This window comes from Neolamprologus multifasciatus, chromosome 1 (assembly GCF_963576455.1).
Source record: "Neolamprologus multifasciatus chromosome 1, fNeoMul1.2, whole genome shotgun sequence".
NCBI classification, from domain to species: Eukaryota; Metazoa; Chordata; class Actinopteri; order Cichliformes; family Cichlidae; genus Neolamprologus; species Neolamprologus multifasciatus.
Window position 1 is genome coordinate 24,025,325 of NC_140439.1, and position 24,340 is coordinate 24,049,664.

A 24,340-nucleotide genomic window follows, 5' to 3' on the forward strand; every position below is an offset into this window, starting at 1 on the left:
CCCAGCTACCTCTCCGTCTCCCTCTTCTCCTGTCCCTTCTTTTTTTTGTGTGTGGCATCCAATTCCACACACACACAGGCAATGAAAAAATAAAAAAGACAAAATAACATGGGCTACAGTGTAGGCTGCATACCAGTAGATGGGAAAAGAGTGGCTAAGTTCCAGTCACATCGCATCAGAGTAACAGTGTTCAATAAAATCCCGAGGGCAGCAGTAATCAATGTTGGGATCAATAATGATGAGCAACAAGGACAACAATCACAGAAAGTACAGAGGGATCTGGTTGATCAGTGGGTGTCTGTGTGTGTAGGTACTTGGATCTGTCACATCAGCAGCTTTGCAGAACTGCAGTGTTACATAACAAGAGAGAGAGAGCAAAGGGGAGGGAGATGGAAATACAGACCAAACTGAGAGGGAGGTAAGGGGTAAATGAGGACTGCGTTCTACCTAGGTCAAGTGTCCATGGCTGACCAAGGCTTAATTTCTTCTTCTTTCTTTCTTTTTTTTTTATTAAGTTTAAAATTCTTCATCCAGGGCAGTTCACCTGAAACGCCCAAACTGTGATCTCTAAACCTGGAAATGACTAAAAATGTGGGGTTTTGGCATCGTTTCATGTTAGATTATATTTGGATGTAACTGGCACAGAATGTTAGGTCACTTTACCGCTAATGAAAATGTAATCAGATGTGTTTCGTCATGCTGCTGTGCAGTGTTGTGGGAGGAGATTCAGGATTATGGACTGGTGTCTTTGTCCGGTTGGGATTAAGGATCTATAAGTAGATCACCATATTAATATTTATACACACCGATATAGACAGACACTACTACGACACTATACTACACTACATGTCAGGATGCATGTTAAAACCATCCCATGTTTTGTGGCATGTAAAAAATTTTAAAGCAAATAATACATCATATCAAATGACATTTTACATAATGATTATAGCAGACACTGAATAGATATTTAAGGCTTTATTGTGAGAAAAAAAATGATACACATGCTTAGTTCAGAAATTTCACACTACAGCATTGATCTACTGTAGATACAATAAAATCCATTAGATTTAAAATGATTCATCTATGCACAAAAAGCCACAGTCCAACAGCATCAACAGAATCAAGTCCGTGTGCAGATCGGTGAAGTGTTAAATAACCTTTTCCAAAACAAGTGCTAAACCCTATTCAGGCCATAGGTCAGCAAAAACTGATGTGCTGTGAACTTGTATGCCATCTTGTGTAATGTACTGTGCTGACACTCACATCTCTTAATGAATATTGAAATAAATGAAGGATTTACTGCATACTACCTTATATTTATGGAAACAGACCTAAAAAAGAAACATCAAACACACATACTTGGCAGTTATAAAGTGGTTCATAAGTGGCACTGTGGGCTTACAAAGATGGTCCTCAAAACATGCATATCATCTATTTCACTGTAGCTTTATTTATTTGTGTATATATATATATATATATATATATATATATATATATATATATATATATATATACTGAATTGCCAGATAAACTTGGTTATCATGATTCTGAAAACAAAAACAAAACCAAAACAAAAATGCCAAAACAGGAGAGAGGACACGCAATAGGTGGTATATAAGCACATGTAGCAATGCAGAAATAAATATGCCTACCAATAATAAAAAAAATACACACTACGAAGATTTACAAATGTGCAGCATATTAAACTCCCTGCCCGTCCTGACTTGAAATTACCATAATGCCCCCTGCTGTGCTGCAGAGAAACCCATGCTGCGCACTGGCAGTCTTATCTACTTGTAAGAGTCAGAAGGGATATAATTCCAGCAAAGCACAAAGTGACAGTGGAGTGTGCCTGAGTGTGCGTCCTGGTTTGTAGGACGTAAAAAGAACATTTCAATCAAAGGCAGTTTTTATTCAAGTCACAGTCAGAATTTCAATGCATTTGAATAAAAAAAGAATCATCATCATAGTGTGTTGTTCAATTTCAATTTGTGAAAGTATTGGGTTTTTTGTATTATTCAACAGGTGGATAGTAAACTGGCACATCGTGGTTGCACACAGATAACCCTGATCCCTTGTCAACATTCATGGGATAGTCCCAACCTCTATCAGGATCAGATTCCGTGGAAACGTGTTTCTCACAGTCCATCAGGGCGAAACTACTGTTGAAACACAACTCAATTTGCCCCAAAACCTGGAAACTGTCATTCTGTCAAAACAAACAATCAAAAACATACCAATTAACAATTTAACAGCTGATGTGTTAAAACTAATTTTGAAATAATTTCAGTGAAACTGGAATGTACCTTTGTTGAATGGCCACACTGGATCTTAGGTTTGACGTGGTAGAAGTTTTCTATTACTCCTTCAATGTATGAAAACTACACAGACACATCAGGAGCAAAATAAGAGAAGCTGCAGTTATGACCTTTAACATTGTGAGGTACTTCTAACAAGATTTAAGTTGGGATTGTACAAATACAATTAAACTTTGTTTAATTGTATTTGTATTTGTATACAATATACAATGTATTTAATTGTATTTGTATACAATATACAATTACTATATTTGTATACTTACTATAATGTAAGTATTTGTTTACTTACATTATAGTATTGCGGAGAAGGCGTGATGGAAAACTTCTTCAGGATGCTAAAATAACAAAAACAGACATTTCCATACATAAAATAACTGTATGCGTTTCTCTGGACTGGACTGCAGGAATCAGGTGTGCATATGTATAAACGTGTAAATATGCGAGTGGTTTGTACCTGTCCAAATCCAGTGTATGATACAGATCCAGTGCCTTGCTGAAGTATTTATGTTGGCTGTTCAGAGAAATGGCTTTGGCTGCGCACGTGCCATGTTTCTTCCACTCATATTTCCTAAAGCACACAAATAAAATTATTTGGAAATGTTCATATTATCTTAAAGATTCACTGGACTGCTCAAACAGACCATGTTGCAGCATTCGTATAAGGCAGGGGTGTCAAACATGAAGCCTGGGGGGGAAAAGACTCCAATCCTACCACTTGGATAGCTATGATAAATATGAAGAAACGCAGAAAATTTCCTACTGAAAAACACCTCCTCTTTGGCTAAAAGTATACAGTGGGGCAAAAAAGTATTTAGTCAGCCACCGATTGTGCAAGTTCCCCCACTTAAAATGATGACAGAGGTCAGTAATTTGCACCAGAGGTACACTTCAACTGTGAGAGACAGAATGTGGAAAAAAAATCCATGAATTCACATGGTAGGATTTGTAAAGAATTTATTCGTAAATCAGGGTGGAAAATAAGTATTTGGTCAATAACAAAAATACAACTCAATACTTTGTAACATAACCTTTGTTGGCAATAACAGAGGTCAAACGTTTACTATAGGTCTTTACCAGGTTTGCACACACAGTAGCTGGTATTTTGGCCCATTCCTCCATGCAGATCTTCTCAAGAGCAGTGATGTTTTGGGGCTGTCGCCGAGCAACACGGACTTTCAACTCCCGCCACAGATTTTCTATGGGGTTGAGGTCTGGAGACTGGCTAGGCCACTCCAGGACTTTCAAATGCTTCTTACGGAGCCACTCCTTTGTTGCCCGGGCGGTGTGTTTTGGATCATTGTCATGTTGGAAGACCCAGCCTCGTTTCATCTTCAAAGTTCTCACTGATGGAAGGAGGTTTTGGCTCAAAATCTCACGATACTTGGCCCCATTCATTCTGTCCTTAACACGGATCAGTCGTCCTGTCCCCTTGGCAGAAAAACAGCCCCATAGCATGATGTTTCCACCCCCATGCTTCACAGTAGGTATGGTGTTCTTGGGATGCAACTCAGTATTCTTCTTCCTCCAAGTTGTTTGGAGGTTCTACTTTGGTTTCATCTGACCACATGACATTCTCCCAATCCTCTGCTGTATCATCCATGTGCTCTCTGGCAAACTTCAGACGGGCCTGGACATGCACTGGCTTCAGCAGCGGAACACGTCTGGCACTGCGGGATTTGATTCCCTGCCGTTGTAGTGTGTTACTGATGGTGACCTTTGTTACTTTGGTCCCAGCTCTCTGCAGGTCATTCACCAGGTCCCCCCGTGTGGTTCTGGGATCTTTGCTCACCGTTCTCATGATCATTTTGACCCCACGGGATGAGATCTTGCGTGGAGCCCCAGATCGAGGGAGATTATCAGTGGTCTTGTATGTCTTCCATTTTCTGATGATTGCTCCCACAGTTGATTTTTTCACACCAAGCTGCTTGCCTATTGTAGATTCACTCTTCCCAGTCTGGTGCAGGTCTACAATTCTTTTCCTGGTGTCCTTCGAAAGCTCTTTGGTCTTGGCCATGGCGGAGTTTGGAGTCTGACTGGTTGAGGCTGTGGACAGGTGTCTTTTATACAGATGATGAGGTCAAACAGGTGCCATTCATACAGGTAACGAGTGGGGAACAGAAAAGCTTCTTACAGAAGACGTTACAGGTCTGTGAGAGCCAGGGATTTTCCTTGTTTGAGGTGACCAAATACTTATTTTCCACCCTGATTTACGAATAAATTCTTTACAAATCCTACCATGTGAATTCATGGATTTTTTTTTCACATTCTGTCTCTCACAGTTGAAGTGTACCTCTGGTGCAAATTACTGACCTCTGTCATCATTTTAAGTGGGGGAACTTGCACAATCGGTGGCTGACTAAATACTTTTTTGCCCCACTGTAGATAAACAGTTGCATGACAATTTCTGGGGTTTTTTGTTTTGTTTTGCACATCGAGTCCACAGTAAATTAAAACAATTGAACATTTTCTGTGAATGAATAAAAACTGGGTGTAATTTAAAAAAACAAACAAAAACATTTTGGTATCTTATTCCTCAGACTGTTTATCGACCACTATGTAAAATTAATTTAGTTAATTTCACATCCCTGAATTAAAGCAACACTAAAGTGGTAGTAGAAGTGCTCTATAGTTCCAGCAGCTCAGACATACCAGAAGTCATTAGACAAGGGATCAAACAAGTCAGGCCAACTCGTCTTCATGTCTGGGAGCAGGTCCTGAAAACATACAAGCAAAGGCATGCGTTGTTTTATTCATCACTTCAAGGTCTAAAGTATAAAAACCGGAGAAATTCACCTTTTCAAATGGTTTCTATGCTTATTTGTATTTTTTTAGTTTTGGGTGCTTCACTTCAAAACAGCTATTTGGAGACTTGTGTATTCATTTCATGAACTAATTCCAGCCTTTTTTAATATGTGCAAACTGGTATTTAAGCTTGTGTTATATTATCTTCTATGAGTTACACACACCTAAGAAAAAATATATTTACAAAAAGACTCTGAATAGTGTTTTACCTGTATTTCAGAAGAGTTGAAATGCCATGAAGAATTGCAGAAAGCGCCACCATCTGGCCTGAAAAAAGAAAGATTCGAACTTCATTTACTCACAGAAAAAAGGGGATATTGACGCAAACAAATAAACAAAACAGAAACAAACAAACATAATTCAGCCAAGCAATAACAACAGTGGTAATGAATGGTTTGGCCAAAGATTTCATTTTTTTCACCAAGTAAAAAACCTCATTATTCACTTAATATAGTCAATATGGTGGAAAACATTTAATACATCCTTGTAATCAGGAATGTATTACACACACACACACACACACACACACACACACACACACACACACACACACACACACACACACACACACACACTTACCAGAATCCATGTAGTGTCCACTGGCTAATGTTGCTTTGACAGTGCTCCATCTAAAATATATAAACATAGACAACTCTAATAATCATTTGTCACGGATTCAAATATTGGGGATGGATACAAGAGGAAAAACCAAAAATAACAACACTGGTCCGGCCGGGTTGAGTCAAACGATGATTTAATGAATACACGCGTGGGAGATGGACACTGTGCGCAGACAGCATCCGATCTCAAAATGGTGGAGCATTGATCAAACTCTTATAGCCTCTAGTGGCCCCCACCTAATCATAAAAGCCTAAACATTCACATTCTTTCTCTCACACAGCGCCTAAGCTACGACCTTGGCTCCCTGTTTATCTGCTCCTGCTGAGATGGGGCAGAAAACCTCTCCAGTATGTTCTGTTCTCTTCTAATCAGACAAATAAGGCGATGACTTTCTGCGAACAGTATTTCTTATAACTCAGCAGTATAATGCATCATAAAACAATATCATTCATTCACAATAAATCAGCAGTCTAATGTAATGCAAATCAGTTTAACAAATGTAATAGTTATCACCTTCTTCTAATTCAGGAGAATAATGCAAACTAAAACTACATAATAATTCACAATCTTTAATTAGGGGTCTAACATGGCATAAAATAATATTATAATCCAACACATTCCACATTGGAAACTGAAACCACGTATTCAACGTATATACACAGTCAGAAACTTTGATGACTGATGAAATGGGGAACCCCTTTAAAGCTACAGTGTGTGTGATAGGTTGAGAAGTTGATTTGTTTTGTTGTTTTTTAAAGGTCATTTGGGACCTGCAGTTTGTTGTGTTGTTGTGCTGTATTTTTCTTTGTAGTGGTGGATTTTTATTGCTTCCATCTTCAGTGTACATAAACGAGAGCAGCCAGAAACGCGTCTAGGGCAAACTGACATCCTGAGCAAAATGCCTAAATAACAGTACAACTAATCGAGGGTCATCGATGTTACCAAATCAGACATGCCCTTCTGACACAGTCGTGTATGTGACATAAACCCTTATATAACACCCACAGACATGCTCAGTAAGAGAAGTTCACAAGACAGAATAATTACCAGGAAAAGTGCTTTCAAAAACCACAAAAAAGGGGATGTTCATTTTGTGTCGTCAGTTGTGGTAACTGCGTACTTGTGATCACAATGAAACTCTTACTTCGACAAAGGAGAGTCTCAACACGTCCGACCAAATAGCTCACAAAGATATCACATGATATTTGAGAACTGCAAGCTCAGTCTGTTCACTTTGCATGATAATAATTAAGCACGTTTTGAAACTCTTACGACCAAATAAATAAATAAATATACAAACAAATGCCAAAGACTCAGATGTTGTGAATACTTAACAGGATTGCATAAAAAAAAAAGCTTCAAATTAACTGCAAATAGCTTAAGACAAATTACAGAGCTATCAGGAATTCACTATCCTCGTATTTATTTCCCGATAAATATGAACTCTTGGGACTGTTTCAGGTCAGTATTTATGCACAAATTTACGATTTTTGAATGCAACTGTATTCTAGTACATGGTGCACTTTTCCATAAAAGCTACATCTACCTCATAAATCACACATAAATCTACTAAAGAATGACTTGAAATGAACAAAATCTGCCTTTTGGAGACTCAGTCCAAAGCTTGACAATAGAGATGCAGTGGGATATGAGAACTGTTCTGAGGCCTGTCCTAAAGGAAGTCAACATACCCAGGATAACATTCTGTTATCTGGTTTCACTTCCCCTAACACTAATACTCAGGCTGTGATCACATGAAGGTGGCCATTAACTTGATAAGCTGACCCAGGTTTTACAGACTATTTACAAGTGCATTGGCAGCATCTGACCAATCACGATCACAAACATGGACAGGCTGAGTCTACAAAGGAGGATAAAACTAATAGAAATGTATGATGAGGTTAAAGACATAATACAGACTGAGTATAACACAGCTCACCAATCAGCAGGATTACAATTACAGTGTCTAATTCAAAAAATGAGCTGTGCAGTAGTATAGTATTAACTCTTTGAATTTTTTAAACTTCTGCATCATTACTATGACCCCTGCCCCCTCAAAATAAATAAATAAATAATAATAATAACTTGCATAATAAATGTTTAAGGAACAAATTGCACAAAAATGGCTGATGGGATGGGATACAAATGAAAAAAAAAATCATACAGATTATAATATTATTTTCATTTTTTAAATAAAAGGACTTTTCTAGCAATTGTTTCATCATTCACGCTTTAAAGGGCTTAAGGTGCAATTGTGGTAAAACTGTTTACAGTCAACATGAGAAAGCCATTGTGTTAATGTTGTGTCTACGAGAGCTTTATTACTGATCTACAGATGAAGAAAAGACTTCAGCTGCTACTGAAAAACAAGAACACGTTCTGTATCATGTTAGATACATAGTGTTAGCCAGGTAAGAAGTGATACTAACCCTGTGTTTTCATAATACTGACCTTGAAACTACCTTGATAAGCTTGAATCAAACCCAGCATACTTCAAAAGTTTTGGAAAGGAACCAAAAACTAAGAATGGAACAAGTGAAATATGAGGCACTTGGCATTAAATAATGACACTTTAAATTATAAAAAAAAAAAAAAAAAGTCAGTCAGCAGAGTTCAATCTGGGTGTGGCTGCCATGAGTGCACGTTTTCCTTTTTGATATAAGGTTGCTTCACTTGGAAGACAGGAACTGGTTCTGCACAACTACGATAACTAAAGGGCAATGATTTCATTAATTATACAAACTCACCGAACAGAAAGTGGTTGGCCAGTGATGGGTGAGGATCATTTTGGTCCACATGTGTCTGAAATATAGAAAGATTTCTTAAAAAACAAAAACCAGGAAAACAAATTCAGTCTATCGTTACATAAATCTATACATTCTAATGAACCACCTTCTACGTGTTTGTCTGTACTTACTTGGATGAAATTATGAAAGATGAGGACATGGTTAGGACCAGGCATATCAATAAGGGGTAGCAGAGCCTCATGGCTGTCCTAAAATAAAATAGCAGGTTAGTCAATAAATGGCAGCTTATATGTAAAACTAAACATCCACGTTACATTTTACATATACAGTGTGGAATCAGTAAGCACGCAGCTTTGTGGATTCTGATGAAAATATGTAACTGACACACACAAACAATCAAAAAGCACAAAATAAGACAAAAACATTATCCCGGCAGTTTTTCTCTCGCTCTTTAAACAGATATAAAATGCTGTTTAAATACCTTCAAAGTTTCACAAACGTATTAACTGGGCCTGTTTGGACAGCTACTTTAATATCTGTTTGTTGTTCCTGGTATGAAAAATACAGTCGAGAGAAATGTCTATCAACACAAATATTGTTAAATATATATATATATATATATATATATATATATATATATATATATATATATATATATATATATATATATATACACACACACACACTTGTGGGTCTTTTATTGACTCAGTTTACCTATATGTGAAACTGTATTCTGATTAAGGGAACAACCTTGCCCTCAGACCAAACAAAACATTTGGAAGCCCAATGTAAAATCGTCTAGAGTCACCCCTGTTGTTAAGGAAATAAAGAAATGGCCACAGAGAACTTTTAACGACCCTTTTACGCGGTGTGATTAGATTGTTTACGGTACTAGTTTACATTAACCAAAATTAGCTACAGTAGATGCATTTGCAAAAACTATAATCTAGCTATCGACGTTTAAAAACAATAATTTAGCATGAAACGCCCGACTCTTTTATGTCAGCAAAAAGATCGTATTACACACACATAACATATTTTTAAAATCTCTCACCTTGCGTCAAATACGTCACAGCCGAAACTCGCAATAGTTCTCAAATGTGAAACAGTTTCCTAATAGCTAAAGAACTAATAGCTTTTGTCGGTTAAAGTACTTCACACGATCTATAACCGACAGCCCATTGTTTGTTGTTTATGTTCCACACTCGCGTCACTACCTACCTGTTCACTTAGCCAATCAGAAGCGATGCTCCGCTCATGCGTCATCACGCAGCAGAACCGGTGGCTTCATTTATTCTCCGGAGTCTGCCGGTGATATTTTCAAATGTGGTGCGTTGATTCAACAGTGTACAGACGTCCCTATCCTCCAGTCAAAAATATGTTGAGTATATTATTAATGCCATCGTCGTCATATTAGAATTACTGTACAAACGTATTACACAGTCATCAGCATTACAACTTCCAAGTTTTTCAGCCTCAGTGTTAACCGTGAGGTTGATCATTCTTAGACACAGCTAAAGCGAAGACAAAAAAGAAAGAAAGAAAAAGAAATATAGGCATATTTTGAGTTTGTACAGACACGTTTTACAGATATTATTGAGACAAAAATCAAAACAAGAACACAAAATGAATTATTCAATCTGAGTCATTTTATTTTCTTTAAAACATATTTCTTGACAGATAGCCTGGTGGATTGCTTATGCGTGCCTATGCTAGGCTTAGAAAAAAAACGGGGAGTTTACTTCACATGTCATTTGCGACTTTGTAGATTGACATCTATTTGGGATTTTTTGACAAGTTGGCACCAGCTATGCAGAACACGAAAACGGAAGCGTGTGACAGCTAGTCTGCGGATTAAAAAGCCCAGAGTGAACACGCGAGAAAGCTGATTTACTCTGTCAGCACCAATGACTGCATGTTTTCAACAGAAATTGGTCAGCATTGGCAAAACTGTCTTCAACATAAAGTAGGTTAAATGTACTGTATACAGTACGCTTCTCCTGTTACTTTTCACTTAGCATCTAAATGAATAGGCCAGCCATAATAAATACGAAGCCCCATTATTGTCCATTATGTGTCAAACTAAAGGTATGGAAGGTACATTTCTAATTTCTTTCACTCTTGTCTCTTCAGGCTGGCTGTTAAAAAGTGTTTTCCATCATAAACGGAGCCTGATTAGACTCCATATGTCTGTACTGTCTGTTTTTAGCTCAGTGTTAACCATGATGTAGCAAAATGATCAGGGAGAGTATACTAAATTACCAACAGGGGGCTCTTTTCCTACCACAAAAGCTTATGGTTTTGTTTTTACCCCCAGCACCACCACACAGATAGACACAGACACGCACACTTTTTTCTGTAATTTCTAGACTATACTTAAGCCATTCTACTTAACTAGATGAGTCACAGGATATTTAAACAGTTATTATTATTATTTATACTGAACCATGGCTTTAGAGATTAGAGATCAGGATAAAGGGTATTATTTACTGTCTGCTTGACATGGTGATATGTTATAATATTGAAAAAAGCAGGGACTGGTTTTTGGGAATTCATCTTTTACATGAAGAGTTTAAAATTAAGGATTATCTGTTTGTTGCACAGGTCAGTTTTTCTTTATTTCAGGAGCTGCTGATTGATGGAAAAAATTGACCCCTGCAAATATAACTTGTTAAAAACAGCATCTCTCTGGAAAGCATTAATCCCCAGTCACATCAATTTTAAACTGACTAGGTGTTTGTCTAAATCAGCTTTTCTTGTAGTCTCATCTTTTGTTTGGCGTATTCATTCTCCTGTCTATGTCATCAGCACCACGTGAAACCACAGCCATGCCTCCCTCTCTCCGTCTTCCCTTTTTCCAAATGTGACTTATGCTGTCCACTCATGTGATTTTGTCTCAGATGTGAAATGTGTTTCAAAGCTCCTCCACTGTGTCAGGAATAGTCAAGCTGTAACTGTAGCTATTTTTATAAATAGACCCTGGCCAAAGTTCAGCATGTGGCACAGTGTCTCAAGACATTTCTCAGCACAGAATGGTGAAAGACCTTAGAGAGGGTCTAGTATTAACTAATATGCAGCTAGATTTAAATGTAGCTATAAACTCAGGATCCCCCGTATCCAGCCATTGCAATACAGAATTTAAATCTGTTTTCCTCAGTTTGAGTGTGCATGTTTTAAAAGCTCTATAATGATGCATACAGTGACACATTTTATTATTCATTAACATGCTATTGTGGCATGGTACAACTCATTAGTTAAGTGCTACTTGAAAGCTCTCCATACTGCTGTCTAGTCTGTGGGGCTAAAAGTGCTGCTGGTGAAAGTGTGGTATTGCCCCCCCTCCCAAAACATAGCATCACTGTTGTCAGATTCTCTGCATTGTCTGTGTGCTCTCGTATACTTAAATAAGTCCTTATTAAGCATGCACCATTAATTTGGAATACCAGAAACAAATCGGTTGGCTTCCATTACAAAGTGTAATGAATAAACTCTATTAATCAAATAGTTTACTGGTTCCAGTAATTATGAGTCTTGAAGGATACTGGTTATATATAGGCAGCTCTGTCTCCTTTTAAGGCCTCACGGAGAAGCAGGTGGGGAACAGTTGAAGACGGGTGGTGGTTTTGTTGGCCCTGTACTTGGTTTAGGCTGACTCCCTGTGGATTCAGCTTGACAGCCGAAGTCGCTGCAAAGGGAATCTCAAGGGGTAAGAAAATCAATTTTAAATTCAGTTTTATGCTCCTCTCTCCTCTGGATCTGCAGCTTTGTTTCAAATCCAAGCATAGCTGGTGGGATCAGTGGGATGGCATAGAGAGAACAGACCGAGGCACAGCCAAGAGATGTTTCATGCTCCTTAGTCAGAGCTATTAATGATACTCAATGTGATGAGTGATACTATATATTAATTTCATTTTATTATGAATATTAATTACTGCATTCGCGATATGTGGTGATTCATTTGGAGTAAATGAGTGACCAACAGAGGGCTGTCTGTCGGTGTGCAATGCTTGGACTTTAAATGTGTTGGTTTCATGTATACTTGAGCTCACTTATTCACTAACAAAGATTATGCCTCAAGTTAGAAAATGTACAAGCACTTGAGCCAATGTTGAGCTACTGTATTGTTGCTACCACTAGTTTTGCATCTAGGTAGAAGTGTTTATGGTCAGACTGGAGAAATTCAAACACCCACAGTATGTTTGCTAATACCAAATAGTCAGACAGTTACAGTAAGACTGTGGTTACCCATTTCAGGGAAAATATAATGACTGTAAAAGGGCAAAATACGAGTGATGGACATAAATAAAATATTGTGCTCCATTATTCAAATGAGAATGATTATTTTTGATGTTTGGGGATAGAGGTTGGAGGCAAGGGTTTTGTTTTGTTTTTTTACTGTGGCTGACTTTCTGCTTGGAGGATCGCCTTGGGCCAATAGAAGTAATGCATACAGTGACACTGAATCTTAGCAGTGTGTTTCAAAGACATGGAAGTAGAAATGTTTTTGCCGGTGCAGCACGTCTCAGTTGCCTTCAGGGAGGGAGGTTGGGCCGCAGTATCACTTCACGTTTCATCTGACCTTATTTCTGGTCCCTGAGGACTATGAGGTGATGCAAGGCAGTTATACTCCCCTGTGTGTGTGGATGATGTAAGACAAAGCTACTGTATTCTCTTGCCTTGAAGTCCACATCTACTCTGTTTATATGAAACACAGAACAAATGAAAAAGACTTCAGATTATACATGAGACATTTCCTGAAATCTTCTTAATAATGAACGTTTTAAATAAGCTGGAGCCAGACAGCCGTAAGCAGCATGCACATAGTTGATGACACATTTAAGGATGCTGAACTGTCAGGGATACGTTTGTATGGCAACATTTTCTTTTTCTGTGTTTTTAGTGTCAGTTTTTACGTCCTTATCATCAATAATGGATTAATGCCGTGCTGTCTTAGTCACGTTACAGTAACTGGCTTCCTTTTTGTCTAATTTATTCAATTTATCTGTTAGAAAATTATATTTATTGGCAATTGTTAAACACACAAGCCATTACTGCTATCAAACTGGTACCTCACTCTTGGCTGCAGCTGTACTTCAGTTGCTATTCTTATCCATACTTGTCCATGCCCTTTGTTTACATTTGTGCCTGTGTGTTCCATCAATATAGTTCCATGTGTTCCATCATCTTGTCACTCCTGGAGCCGACAGTCAGCTGTGTTTATGAATTTGGATGTAGGAGAATAATGCCGACTTCAAGTTTCCAAAGTTTAGGAGTTTTTTGGTTTTTTTTCCTTTTAGGGTCGAGTAAATAAAAACATCATGCTGAAATGTAATTGGAAATGACTATTTTCAAAATTTCAAGCATCTCTTCAAGAATCGTTCAGTGTTTGTCTTTGTGTTGCAAGTCTGACTTGTATGCATCAATCTTGTAATGTGTGGTGCTGGTCCAACAGGTCAATATCTACGGCATCATCATGTCAGCGTGGATCAAACGTGGAAGTTACAACCATGAATACCACCACAAACAGAGCCAGTATGTGGTTAAAGAATATAGCAGGTACCAAGAGACTCTGTATTATTTATAGTTTTAAGTTACTTAAATTGTCCTAATAATATTACTAATATTAGATGTGCAACAGTAGTAAGGTTTTGTACAACTAAACCTGTGAATGAAGCCATGTAAGCAACAGAAGGACTAACCAGGTTAACATAAAGACTATGAGGTGGTTAGTAAAAGCTTTATGAAAAGATTTCATACTTGATTAAGGTACTCCTATGAGTAAGGAAGATTTTTCATTGTAATTTTCTTGTTAACTTTATGGTGAGTTTCCTAAATTTGATTAGGTTTGATAGTGTAAATGAATAAAAAGGCTGCTACTGTAAAATCTGTCCTTAAATTAGTGATTTTTCTTATTATTAGTTACCATTTCTGTTTTCATGTCTGCTTGTGTGTATGTGCGACTCAAAAAAGAGTACTAACAGGTACTCTGGTTGCTTTGTTCATTCTCTACTGAAACTATTTAAAAATATTTATTATTTCCATTCCCTATTTATACTCAAAAATTATATTATTTTAGATAAAACAGCCATTCCAGGTGCATTTATACCACTAAAAACAGAAGAGATGCATGAATATGTTCCCTTTCCTTCCTCATATGTTTACCCAATCTCCTTTAAAGTGCACCACAAAATTTGCATGTTTAGCTATTTTAAGGCAAATCTCTGTGTGACACAAATACTAAGAGTCACTCCCGGTCAAGGTCAAGGATAGACTCATCTCCCTGACTTAAAATGCTGCATTGCTGCTCCTGCCCCAGATGGCAGATCACCGTACCAACTGTTGTTTATTGCTGCCAGCTTTCAAGATCTCCTTGACTTTAGGGGCTGAAGGGCACTTCTGGTGGCAGTTGTGGAGTTACTTTTTGTCTGAAGGGTTTTGTTTTGTTTTTTTAAACAACAGCAATGAACAACACTGCTATGGAGTATCCATAATGTTATATACAAATAATATTACATCAGACTTTAGCCAAGATCTTATATATTTGGCAAATAAGCTGCTAAAAGTGAGAGTTGTGCAATGGCTGTGTGATTAATCAAGATCTAGGCAAGTTTAGAAAAAAAATACACACACAAAAAAACTGCAGGTGTCGAGCAGTGAGGTGATAATCTGTAATTTGCCCTCTGTTCAGTGTGACTCTTAAGACTCTGACAGCCGTGATCACACTGCCAGAGGGGTCATAGATTCACAGATGAGTGCATGTTGATAGCCTGTTGATAGCTTCCTGTTTAAGGTCAGGTTTAGTTGTCTTTCCCCATCCTGCATTATTCCCATAATTATTCCCTGTGTTTCAGGGACATAAACTGGGAAGCATGCATAAAATAAGTTCACACATTTCAGCAAGTACAATGTATGTTTGGTAGGTCAGTACTGATAAATGAGTAGAAACATGCACCATGTCCCACAGTATAGACCAAATACTATGAGGCATTTTTTAAATTACAGCTGGGAAGCCAGTGCTACTTACTGTAAGAGGTTTTTTGGCCGAGACGGTCCACATCTCAAAGTAACGATATCTTTATTTATTTTATATTAGATGCTCAATTATCCGCTTACAGGGCTCAGGTTTATCATGGTTTTAGGAAACTGACTTATTGCTGTTTTTGTCTTTAGCTCTGAGGCGATGGAGGAAAGATATGAGCACAAAACAAAAACCCGCATCCAGGAAGTGGTAAGAATCTTGTAACTGTTTTAATCAAGACTTCTATATTTGTTGTTTAACTGTCCTGTGGATTTTATTAATATTAATGCTTTATAGTACAATGGATTTTAAAATGATCTGTCATATACTGGTCTTATTGTTTACCTGTCTAGGTAAGAACAAAATTGGATGACAAATATGTGCGTGAGGAGCCCATGATCAGGGGACCAAAGTTCCTGGTCCGACTCAGATCCCACATGGTGTTTGAAAACACTCCAGTCAAAATCTTCTGTACTGTTGAGGGCTTCCCCATGCCTGTTGTAAAATGGTAAGTCGGTCTCTACATGATTTGTTGACTCTGACTGTCACTGTGGTCTGCATAAAATGAACTTACGTAATTTAAAAAAACAAAAAAACAAAACAAAACACCCATGCTCCCAGGAGATGTAGCTTCTGACACTGAAAATCCACGATTAAGTTAAAAGATCCCACTGTCGATATATGACTTCTTATTTGTTAGTTTTCTTTCCATATTTTGCTACATTGTAGCTAACTAACCACTACATTTTTGACTATTACGCTTAAGTCAGTATGCTAGCAATGGTTACTCCACTGTGTTTGTGACACACACACATCATTTTCTATGTGTGGGCATGGTTGTGCTTTCATTGCTGTTTCACAGTAAGTGGGAGTTCACATGCCAGTTAGGCATCAACAGACCCCTGTGATGGATGCTGAGAATCTCCCTCCTCATCTCAGGAAGGGTTTGAATAATCCCTGTAACACAGTTTATGACCTGCCTAAGGAGCAGTGACTATGCCATGGGCCCAGGGTTTGCAGCTCTGTGCCTGGTATGAAATGAGAATGCTCTCCTGATAGGCCTTGTCATAAGTGCTCTCATGTGCATATCTTGGACTTATTCATGACTTTGCATTCCAGCAGCAGATGGCTATGAATCAACATTGAGGACAGCATATTAAGAAAACAACAAATGTAAAATCACCAAAGTCTTCATTCAATATAGACTGTAGACATTTGGCTAACGCCTTATTGCCCGTAAACCTATTTAAGGGATAGCATTGTCTGCTCTAGTACAGACTATAATAGCAGATTTCAGAATCAAAATACTTTATTAATCCCTAATGAAATTATGTATGTATGTATTTGACTGTATGTCTTTTAATGCTGCTGCATGTGCAGCATATATGGCCAGTAACTTGGCTGTCCTCATAGCGATCTTGAGGAAATAGGCGATCAGGATTTACAAGTTTCTACTGATTTGCATTATCACCTCACTCGCAGTTGTGCTCATAGTCTGGTCTTTGTGGAGTCAGTCACTCGGCTAGATGAGACAGTCCGCAAGACATTTAACAACACAGTCTAATACAATTAATTACTATCCAACGTGAAAGATCTTTTTAAATTAGTGTTTGGACATAAATGTTGACATTTGCTTCTTGCCGTCTCAAATTGCACCAAAATAAGGCAGGAAGCACAGTTAAGGTCAAAAAATTCTTGTGGGTCAGTTTCTGATTGGATCTTCAGTCCACATCACATGCTGTGGGCATCAAGCTGTGTTTTTTATGTTTACCGCTGATCTTAATGCTGATGCAGACATGAGAGTTCTGTCTCTCATAAAGTGTCATTCCCAGCTTTTTGTCTGTTGTGGTAAGGCCAAACTACAAGGTAAAAAGATGAAAAGGAAGCCAGTTTTCCGGGGTCACAGGTTTCCATAAAATCCCAAGAATAAACGTAATGAACAGCATCATGCTGTTTAGACTATAGTGAATGCCATTTTGTGGTCTTGTGGATACATCCTTGCATTCATACCTTTTATTACTCAATGCTTCATGAAGATAGCTATTGTTTTTGCTCAATTTTAGGTATAAAGATGGAATGATCCTGGACTTGTCTGGAAGATATCTGGTTGAAGCCAAAGGTGGAATCCACTCCCTGGAGATCCCAAGGTACATTAAGTTCAATAAAGGTTAGAGTTTTTGAACATATTTTTATTTATCTGCCACCAATTTACTAATAGCAGTCATCTCATGGGATTTTATATTGTAAGGTAAAGACCCCAAAAGAGAAGAAAATCCAATAATACAGCGGTCCAGCACAATAATGGGAAAAACGTTTCCCACTGTGGTGCATCTTTCTCACAAAGGACTTTTCCTTTAACTTGGAACTTTAAGAATGGGTCACAATCTAAAACTCCCGTCTCTTTCTGTCCATGTCTGTATGGCTCTCTCCCTCTCCTTGATGTTACTTTTTTAAATCTACATTTTATAAGACATCCCAACTTTTTTGGAAATGGGTTATAGTTTGCTTGTACTTGTCTGCTTCTATGTTTTCTTAAGATGAAGTGCACTGAGTTACAAGGCCACTGGTCTCACTGCCCAAATATCGGGATTAAGAATATGTAGCGAGCCATTGGAAATCTCCTCCTCCTTAATTCTTTCAAGCCCCATGCACAAAATTAGATCAGAGATGTTTACCGTCTGTCACCTGAAGGTGTGGGCGGGCTGTGTAGTTACAGTCAGGAGACTGGAGCTTATCCTACTCTCCCTCCAGTCTGTGGAAGCTCAGCTGTTCAAGTGCTGACCTCAGTGGTACGTGATACTCTGGGAATCTTTCAGGCCACCGCTGTTTCCTTACTTACACACTGTACAGCCAGCAGTTAATACTCCTTGGAGAAAAAACACACCTGAAGCACATCATACTCTTGAGTACTGCATTCTTACCATGACTTATGACTTTTTAAAATAGCTAAATAATTAAAATAACAGTTACCGCAAAACTTTAGCATGGCATTAAGCAGGGTTAGAAATAGACAGCAAGAAGTTATGTTATGTATAGACACCTCACGAGTCCTACACCTACACACTGTATAGCTTAAGTTATTTGCGACTTAATGAGAGTACATTCGCTGTTCTCCCCCACATTACTTCTGCAATTTATGCTAATAACATCCTCTTTCATGACTATATCAGTTTATGAATTTGTCAAGGGGTCAAAGTCTCATGTCACATGCTAAAGGTGTAACATACGGCTGTGGAAAAGTGAGCGGTATGAGCAGAAACAAAAAGACCAATTAAGTTTTGCAACTTGCCAGAATGGCCAAAGATCTGTAGCTACACTGCTCTAAAGAAAACAAATCCAGTAACCTCTATGTAAATATAACGTAGAGAAAGCTTACAAGACACAGTGTTTGTGATGAACTGCATTGCAGCTCTAACATATTGGCAGATTATAAAATCCGCTCACTCAGAAGATACAATTAACCCCCTGCCCTGTGGCCTTGTTTCCAACTCAAAGGACTATGCACGGAGTATTCTGCAAGCTTTACTTTGTTTGTCAGGTGAGATTTGGCACATGGTGTTTCCTAAAAGGAAAGCTGTGGGTCTAAACCAAAACATTCTCTGAATAAGTAAACCAAGCATTGTTAGTTGATCTGTGTCTGTGAATGGGGCTTTACACAATCTGTGCTCTGTCTTCTCCACTGCTCATTATCCCTGGCAACATGAAGCATTCATGTGGGGAATAATTGCTCATTTGGTGAAGTGGATTCATGTACGCTGTAGGAGAAAATGCACAGTGGCAATGTGTCAGTAGAGAACAGTTAGTCCTGTCAGGGCAGATCTTCTAATATGTAGCTCACCTGCTATTTAGGCAGTTTCGGTAATTTCACAGATGACTGTAAAATCCATAAGATTGCCATGAAGTCCCAGAATTTAGCTAAGTATGCTAAGTATGACACAGTGCTCAATCACCATTTCGTTTATGCTGTAATCTGTTGCAATCTGTTGGGAAATCTTTTGATCAAAATGCAACCATTTTATGTTTATTCTGTGTTGCAGATGCTCAACTGATGATACAGCTCAGTACACTGCTATGGCTGTAAACCTCCATGGACAAGCCTCCAGTCAGGCCTCCATTATTGTGAAGAGTAAGTCATTCAATCTGATAACCAGAGGCTTTAAGTGTAAAGCAATGGACGTGCAACAGGGTTGCACACGCTGACTCTCATACACACACAAGCCAACCCCCAAACTCTAGACCAGATGCAAGAATGTAAACATTTGTTTATAGTTTAGTGTTGCTAACTGACTTAGCCAAAGTACCAAAACACCCCAAGTCTGCCACCCATTCGCACGACCTACCACTCTTTTGCTACAATCCATAGCTTGCCTCAATCAACTCAATAAAGACTTTGTGAAACCAGTGCTATACTTGTGACACTGAGAGGTTAACTTACATCAGGGACTGTACACTTGACAAGGTGTACACAAACTCTTGATATGGAGCAGGCAACATGCCCAGACCAATCAGAAGAAACCACAGTGATGTGTGAGCAAAACCACCGCTTGTACTCCATAAATCAAATTCCAGTAATTATTTAATTGATGCTGCCTCACGAGCAAATAGCGATGAGACTGATTGCTGTAAGCAATTAGGGAACTCTGTGACAGGAACTAGGTCTAACTAGGAAACCATGGACGTGGTTTTACAGTAGCAACCTATTAAGCCCAATAATCGAAATACAATCACACCCCAAATCATAACCCACTATTCTCTAAATAGGAAGGCTAATTCACTATGGGACCATATGTTACAAAATCAACCCTAATTGTGCAAAACAGGATTCCAAACTAGCAAATTAAATCATAACTTAAACTTTTCCCAATAAACTTCCATACAATCAGACCCCCCACCCAACACAGGCACACACACACACAGACCACAGGATTGTTCTTTTGCTGACTTTGGCTTCGCTTCTGAGACTAGAGGCTACTTCACAAAGTGTCTATACCTACAGCTGAGTGTTTACTATGATGAGTTACTTGTGCAATTAGCAACATTTCAACAAATTTAATGTAGGATTATTTTACAATAAATGTTATTCATAAAAACATGAATCATACAAATCTGTAACTGCACATCTGTATTATTTCAGCTGGCTGTTGCTGCCAATCACACACAACGTTTACTGTTTTTTGTTGTTTTTTTGTGCAGGATTCAAGCAGGAGGAAGAGTCCTGTTCATATGCATGGCTGCCTTATGCAGGTAGGCAAAGTAATTACCTCCAGAACATCAGCACTAGATTTTAAAATACTCATAAATTACAACTGTAATACAATTATATTATTTAATATAAGTTAACATAATATTCCTCTATTCTCCTTTCAAAAGTGCGTGTGAAGCAACATGCTGTTACCACCAGTTCTACTATCTCTTTCATATTATCTCTCTTCTTTGCCCCAGCTTCTATGCTTCCAAAGATCCATTACACTAAAATCCACATTACGTTTTTGGAGATGTTTGGACCAGTGTTCGCTACCGAGGGTGAATCTGCCACCCTTTCTGCTACCATGACCCTGGAACCCAACCTGGCAAACCTACAGCCTGAGGCACAGTGGTACAGAGATGGTAATTGATATAAAATAGCACTTTATGATACAGTAATTACCCTATAATTGCTAGTAATATATGCTAAATGCCACAGTGACTGCCTGACCCAATCTAGCCGACATGCAGCCAGAGGCACAGCAGTGGAAAAATTAGAAAATGTTATGGACACTATTTTTATTGCCTATTAATTATACCAAAAGCAGTTAAGTAGACTCAAGTAATATCACCCCAAATTTGTGAGCCGTTTCATTTGCTACGTGTGTGTCTGGGGTATAAAAGAAAATTCTAGCTTAATTTTGTTGTATGCAGAAAGGCTTTATTTACTCAAACTTGATGTTTCATTATTTTTGCATTTTATAGTTGAGGTTCATAAGAGTTATGCGGTGAAGCTGAGTCAATGAGCCTGTCTCATTTTCCCTAGACACTCGTCTGTTTGACTCTAAATGGGTGAAGATTGAAACTGGTAGAGGATTCAGCAAATTGACTCTTCCAAATCTCTACAAAGATGACGAGGGTCTCTATACCCTGCGCATGGTCACTAAAGGAGGCACCGCAGAACACAGCGCCTTTGTCTCAGTCGCAGGTAAGTAGAGCCAAGCGTTGGACTGGATAAGATTAACATATTTCTAAATCCAGTTTGGAAACTGGAGCTTAGATTTTATGAAATTGATACGGGTTTGCTGTCAACATAATACTTATTCTGCTAACTGCTAATGCTAATTATTATTGCTTCTTATTTTTTATGAATAATGTGATTATTAAAACAATGCACATCATCACTTCCTGTCTAGATGGTCCTCCTCCAGTCCCTGCTGCACCTGGTGCTCCTATGGACATCGAGATCCATGATGCCAATAGAGACTATGTCATTGTGTCATGGAAGCCTCCTAATACAACTACAGAGGGTCCAATCCTGGGATACTTTGTCGACAAGTAAGAGTTACTGGTATAAACGCCATAAACAAATTAACTGGCCACCATAAAGACAAACTAATTACTTTAAGTAATCCTATTGAGCTTACTTGAGTATCAAATTACCATTTTTTTGTCTCAAGGAAGAGGGGCAGTCCATGTTCTCTTTATTGCACATAAAATACACAGCTGCTTTTGTTTATTTATTCTGTCCCTCATATTTTAACCTAAACAGAGCAGGAATGGGCATGCTCTGCTACCTATCGGCTACATTTTTTTGCTTAGGAAGCTCTTTTCCTGCTTATGTCTTTTTTTTGTCTAGCATCATAATGAACAGATAATTTCAACACAAGTGCTTTCAGTGAGGCTCCAACAGGTACACTGTTCTGATCTCATATACCAATCAGCATTTTTAATAATATGGTAGCATACACAAAAACATAAAACATCCATTATAAACTTGTACACATATTACTCTTTGCAATAGTTACTTGTTTATAATGACTCCATGCCATACCAGTATTTTGTCAGATCTTTCTATTTGCATTCATCTCATTAACTCTGCGCCATTCTCATCTTTTCTCTTCTTAGATGTGAGGTTGGAACTGAAAACTGGACCCAATGTAACGATCACCCCATAAAGATCTGTAAATATCCAGTGTCTGGGCTGTTTGAAGGGCACTCCTTCTACTTCAGAGTCAGAGCTGTTAACTCCCATGGAATCAGCAAACCTTCTCGTATGTCTGATCCCATCACTGCTATGGACCCCACTGAGTTTGAGAGGCTTCACGGTGGGTTTAACTACACTAATACAGAGAAATGTCTAAGCTCACCTTAAAAATACAGTGTTTTGAAGTTTTGCCATGTGTCAGGTTGTCACTATTGTAGTCACTATTGTTTGAAATTATAACTGTCTTCTTGTTTCTTGCTAAACAGTTATTCACGTAGAATTACAATCAGCCTTGATTTAAAGCACATAGTTACATAATGTGTTTTTTATTAAATTATGTCATATTGTACTTATCTCAGGCTTTTATTTGGGGGCAGGTTAGACTTGTAAAATACACACTAATCAGTCTATTTTATAGCATTAGATACGGTACATGTTCAGCTCCTATATAAACAACAAATTTGTATTTAAAATTATCTCAAAAAAACTTCAGTATCAATCACAAACACATGATGATCATCTCTTTATCTTCCTGTAGCCAAAAGGCTTGGAGGAAGACTGGATGTCGTGTCTTACCATGACGAAGTTGAAGGTGGGTTTGAATTGAAGATGATACATACATTCTGATGCCCTGTTTAAACTTCAGCAGGTTGTCTTGACCATGTCTCCAAGTTGAAATGCAATACGTTGCTGGTGATTGGCTGATTAGATATTTGTGTTAAACAATTGAACAGATGTACGCAAGGAAGCGACTGGTTCGTGTATTTGTTATGCCACATACAATAAGTATTGTATTTTTAACGTTTTCAGTCTTGTTTCTTTGTAGCTGAAGGAAAGCCTCCAGGTGTTCCATCAGGAATTAATCCCTCAGAAACAGACAGGACCTATGTTGTTTTGAGCTGGAAAGCCCCAGCGTACACCAGCAGCGCTCCCATGTGGTACTACATAGAAAAGGTAACAAACTATGTCATATTCTAATTCACTGACTTCCCCCTCAACAGTTGTTTATAGTTTGACGAAGCAGTAACAGCAGTTTTTTCTCCTTTATATTATGCAGCTGCATCAACTTGTGTGCCTCAACTATTTTTACAGGTCTTCTGTATAACACATATAGAGACAAGCCTTGAAAAAATAAAATACATTTTTAAAGTGTAAACAAACTTGCTTCCATGTCTCCGTCTCTCCACAGTGCATGGCAGACAGTGGCGCATGGCAGCGCGTTAACACCCAGGTCCCTATTCGATCTCCTCGTTATGCCGTCTTTGACCTGGCAGAGGGAAAACAATATAAATTCAGAGTTTTGTCTGCCAACATTTATGGGACCAGTGAGCCATCAGAGCCAACTGGACCTATTCAGACTCAGGAACTCAAAGGTTTGCCTCCATTTTTCCTTTCCTGTTACACAGCAGTAGTGTTTATTATTACCAATTACCAGTTGCAACACCTTTAATTGTATTTATATGTTACTTCACAACAAAATGTGGTGTGGGTGATCTTCTGAACTGCTTACTACAAAATGTTTTCAATATGTCAGCTGAGAGATTTTAAAATAGCTTTATGACTGTTAACAAGTCAGTCATATAATGTTTCAAACATGAAGCTGACATAAAAATTATGGTCAGGTGTAAGAGGGTTGTTGTATAGATACTGAGTAGCACCCACT

General features: G+C 38.2%; 2 protein-coding genes across 3 annotated transcripts in view; one reads left to right on the forward strand and one right to left on the reverse strand.

Moving 5' to 3' along the window:
• Positions 1 to 1,498: 1,498 nt before the first annotated feature.
• On the reverse strand, positions 1,499 to 9,711 carry rnaset2 (ribonuclease T2). Of its 2 annotated transcripts, none has more exons than XM_085167415.1 (10): positions 9,543 to 9,711; positions 8,659 to 8,736; positions 8,489 to 8,543; positions 5,700 to 5,749; positions 5,330 to 5,387; positions 4,968 to 5,032; positions 2,773 to 2,886; positions 2,608 to 2,653; positions 2,307 to 2,381; positions 1,499 to 2,209 (listed from the first exon to the last, which is right to left on the reverse strand). In XM_085167415.1, exons 2-10 carry the CDS (start codon positions 8,727 to 8,729, stop codon positions 2,015 to 2,017), a joined length of 729 nt encoding a protein of 242 aa, XP_085023541.1. In that variant the 5' UTR covers positions 8,730 to 8,736; positions 9,543 to 9,711; the 3' UTR covers positions 1,499 to 2,014. The 2 variants fall into 2 exon arrangements, with proteins under 2 accessions (XP_085023541.1, XP_085023550.1); XM_085167424.1 differs by lacking the exon at positions 9,543 to 9,711 and adding an exon at positions 8,970 to 9,087.
• Positions 9,712 to 12,051: 2,340 nt separating this feature from the next.
• myom2b (myomesin 2b) overlaps positions 12,052 to 24,340 on the forward strand; it is a 29,837-nt gene continuing 17,548 nt past the window's right edge. Inside the window, exons 1-14 of the mRNA XM_085167376.1 lie at positions 12,052 to 12,194; positions 13,941 to 14,044; positions 15,659 to 15,716; positions 15,860 to 16,014; positions 17,570 to 17,653; positions 19,544 to 19,632; positions 20,700 to 20,750; positions 20,949 to 21,113; positions 21,517 to 21,678; positions 21,887 to 22,028; positions 22,599 to 22,798; positions 23,216 to 23,269; positions 23,504 to 23,631; positions 23,867 to 24,050. Of these exons, the coding sequence (XP_085023502.1) occupies positions 13,962 to 14,044; positions 15,659 to 15,716; positions 15,860 to 16,014; positions 17,570 to 17,653; positions 19,544 to 19,632; positions 20,700 to 20,750; positions 20,949 to 21,113; positions 21,517 to 21,678; positions 21,887 to 22,028; positions 22,599 to 22,798; positions 23,216 to 23,269; positions 23,504 to 23,631; positions 23,867 to 24,050 (1,555 nt within the window). The 5' untranslated portion in view covers positions 12,052 to 12,194; positions 13,941 to 13,961. The remainder of the gene's footprint in view (positions 12,195 to 13,940; positions 14,045 to 15,658; positions 15,717 to 15,859; positions 16,015 to 17,569; positions 17,654 to 19,543; positions 19,633 to 20,699; positions 20,751 to 20,948; positions 21,114 to 21,516; positions 21,679 to 21,886; positions 22,029 to 22,598; positions 22,799 to 23,215; positions 23,270 to 23,503; positions 23,632 to 23,866; positions 24,051 to 24,340) is intronic.

Coding starts and splice junctions, on each gene's coding strand:
- rnaset2 (XM_085167415.1), bottom strand. CDS start 8,729: ATGAGGCTCTGCTACCCCTTATTGATATGCCTGGTCCTAACCATGTCC. Junction 5,388..5,699: donor TGGACACTACATGGATTCTG/GTAAGTGTGTGT, acceptor TTCTTTTTTCAG/GCCAGATGGTGGCGCTTTCT. Junction 2,382..2,607: donor CTTCTCCGCAATACTATAAT/GTAAGTAAACAA, acceptor GTGTCTGTGTAG/TTTTCATACATTGAAGGAGT.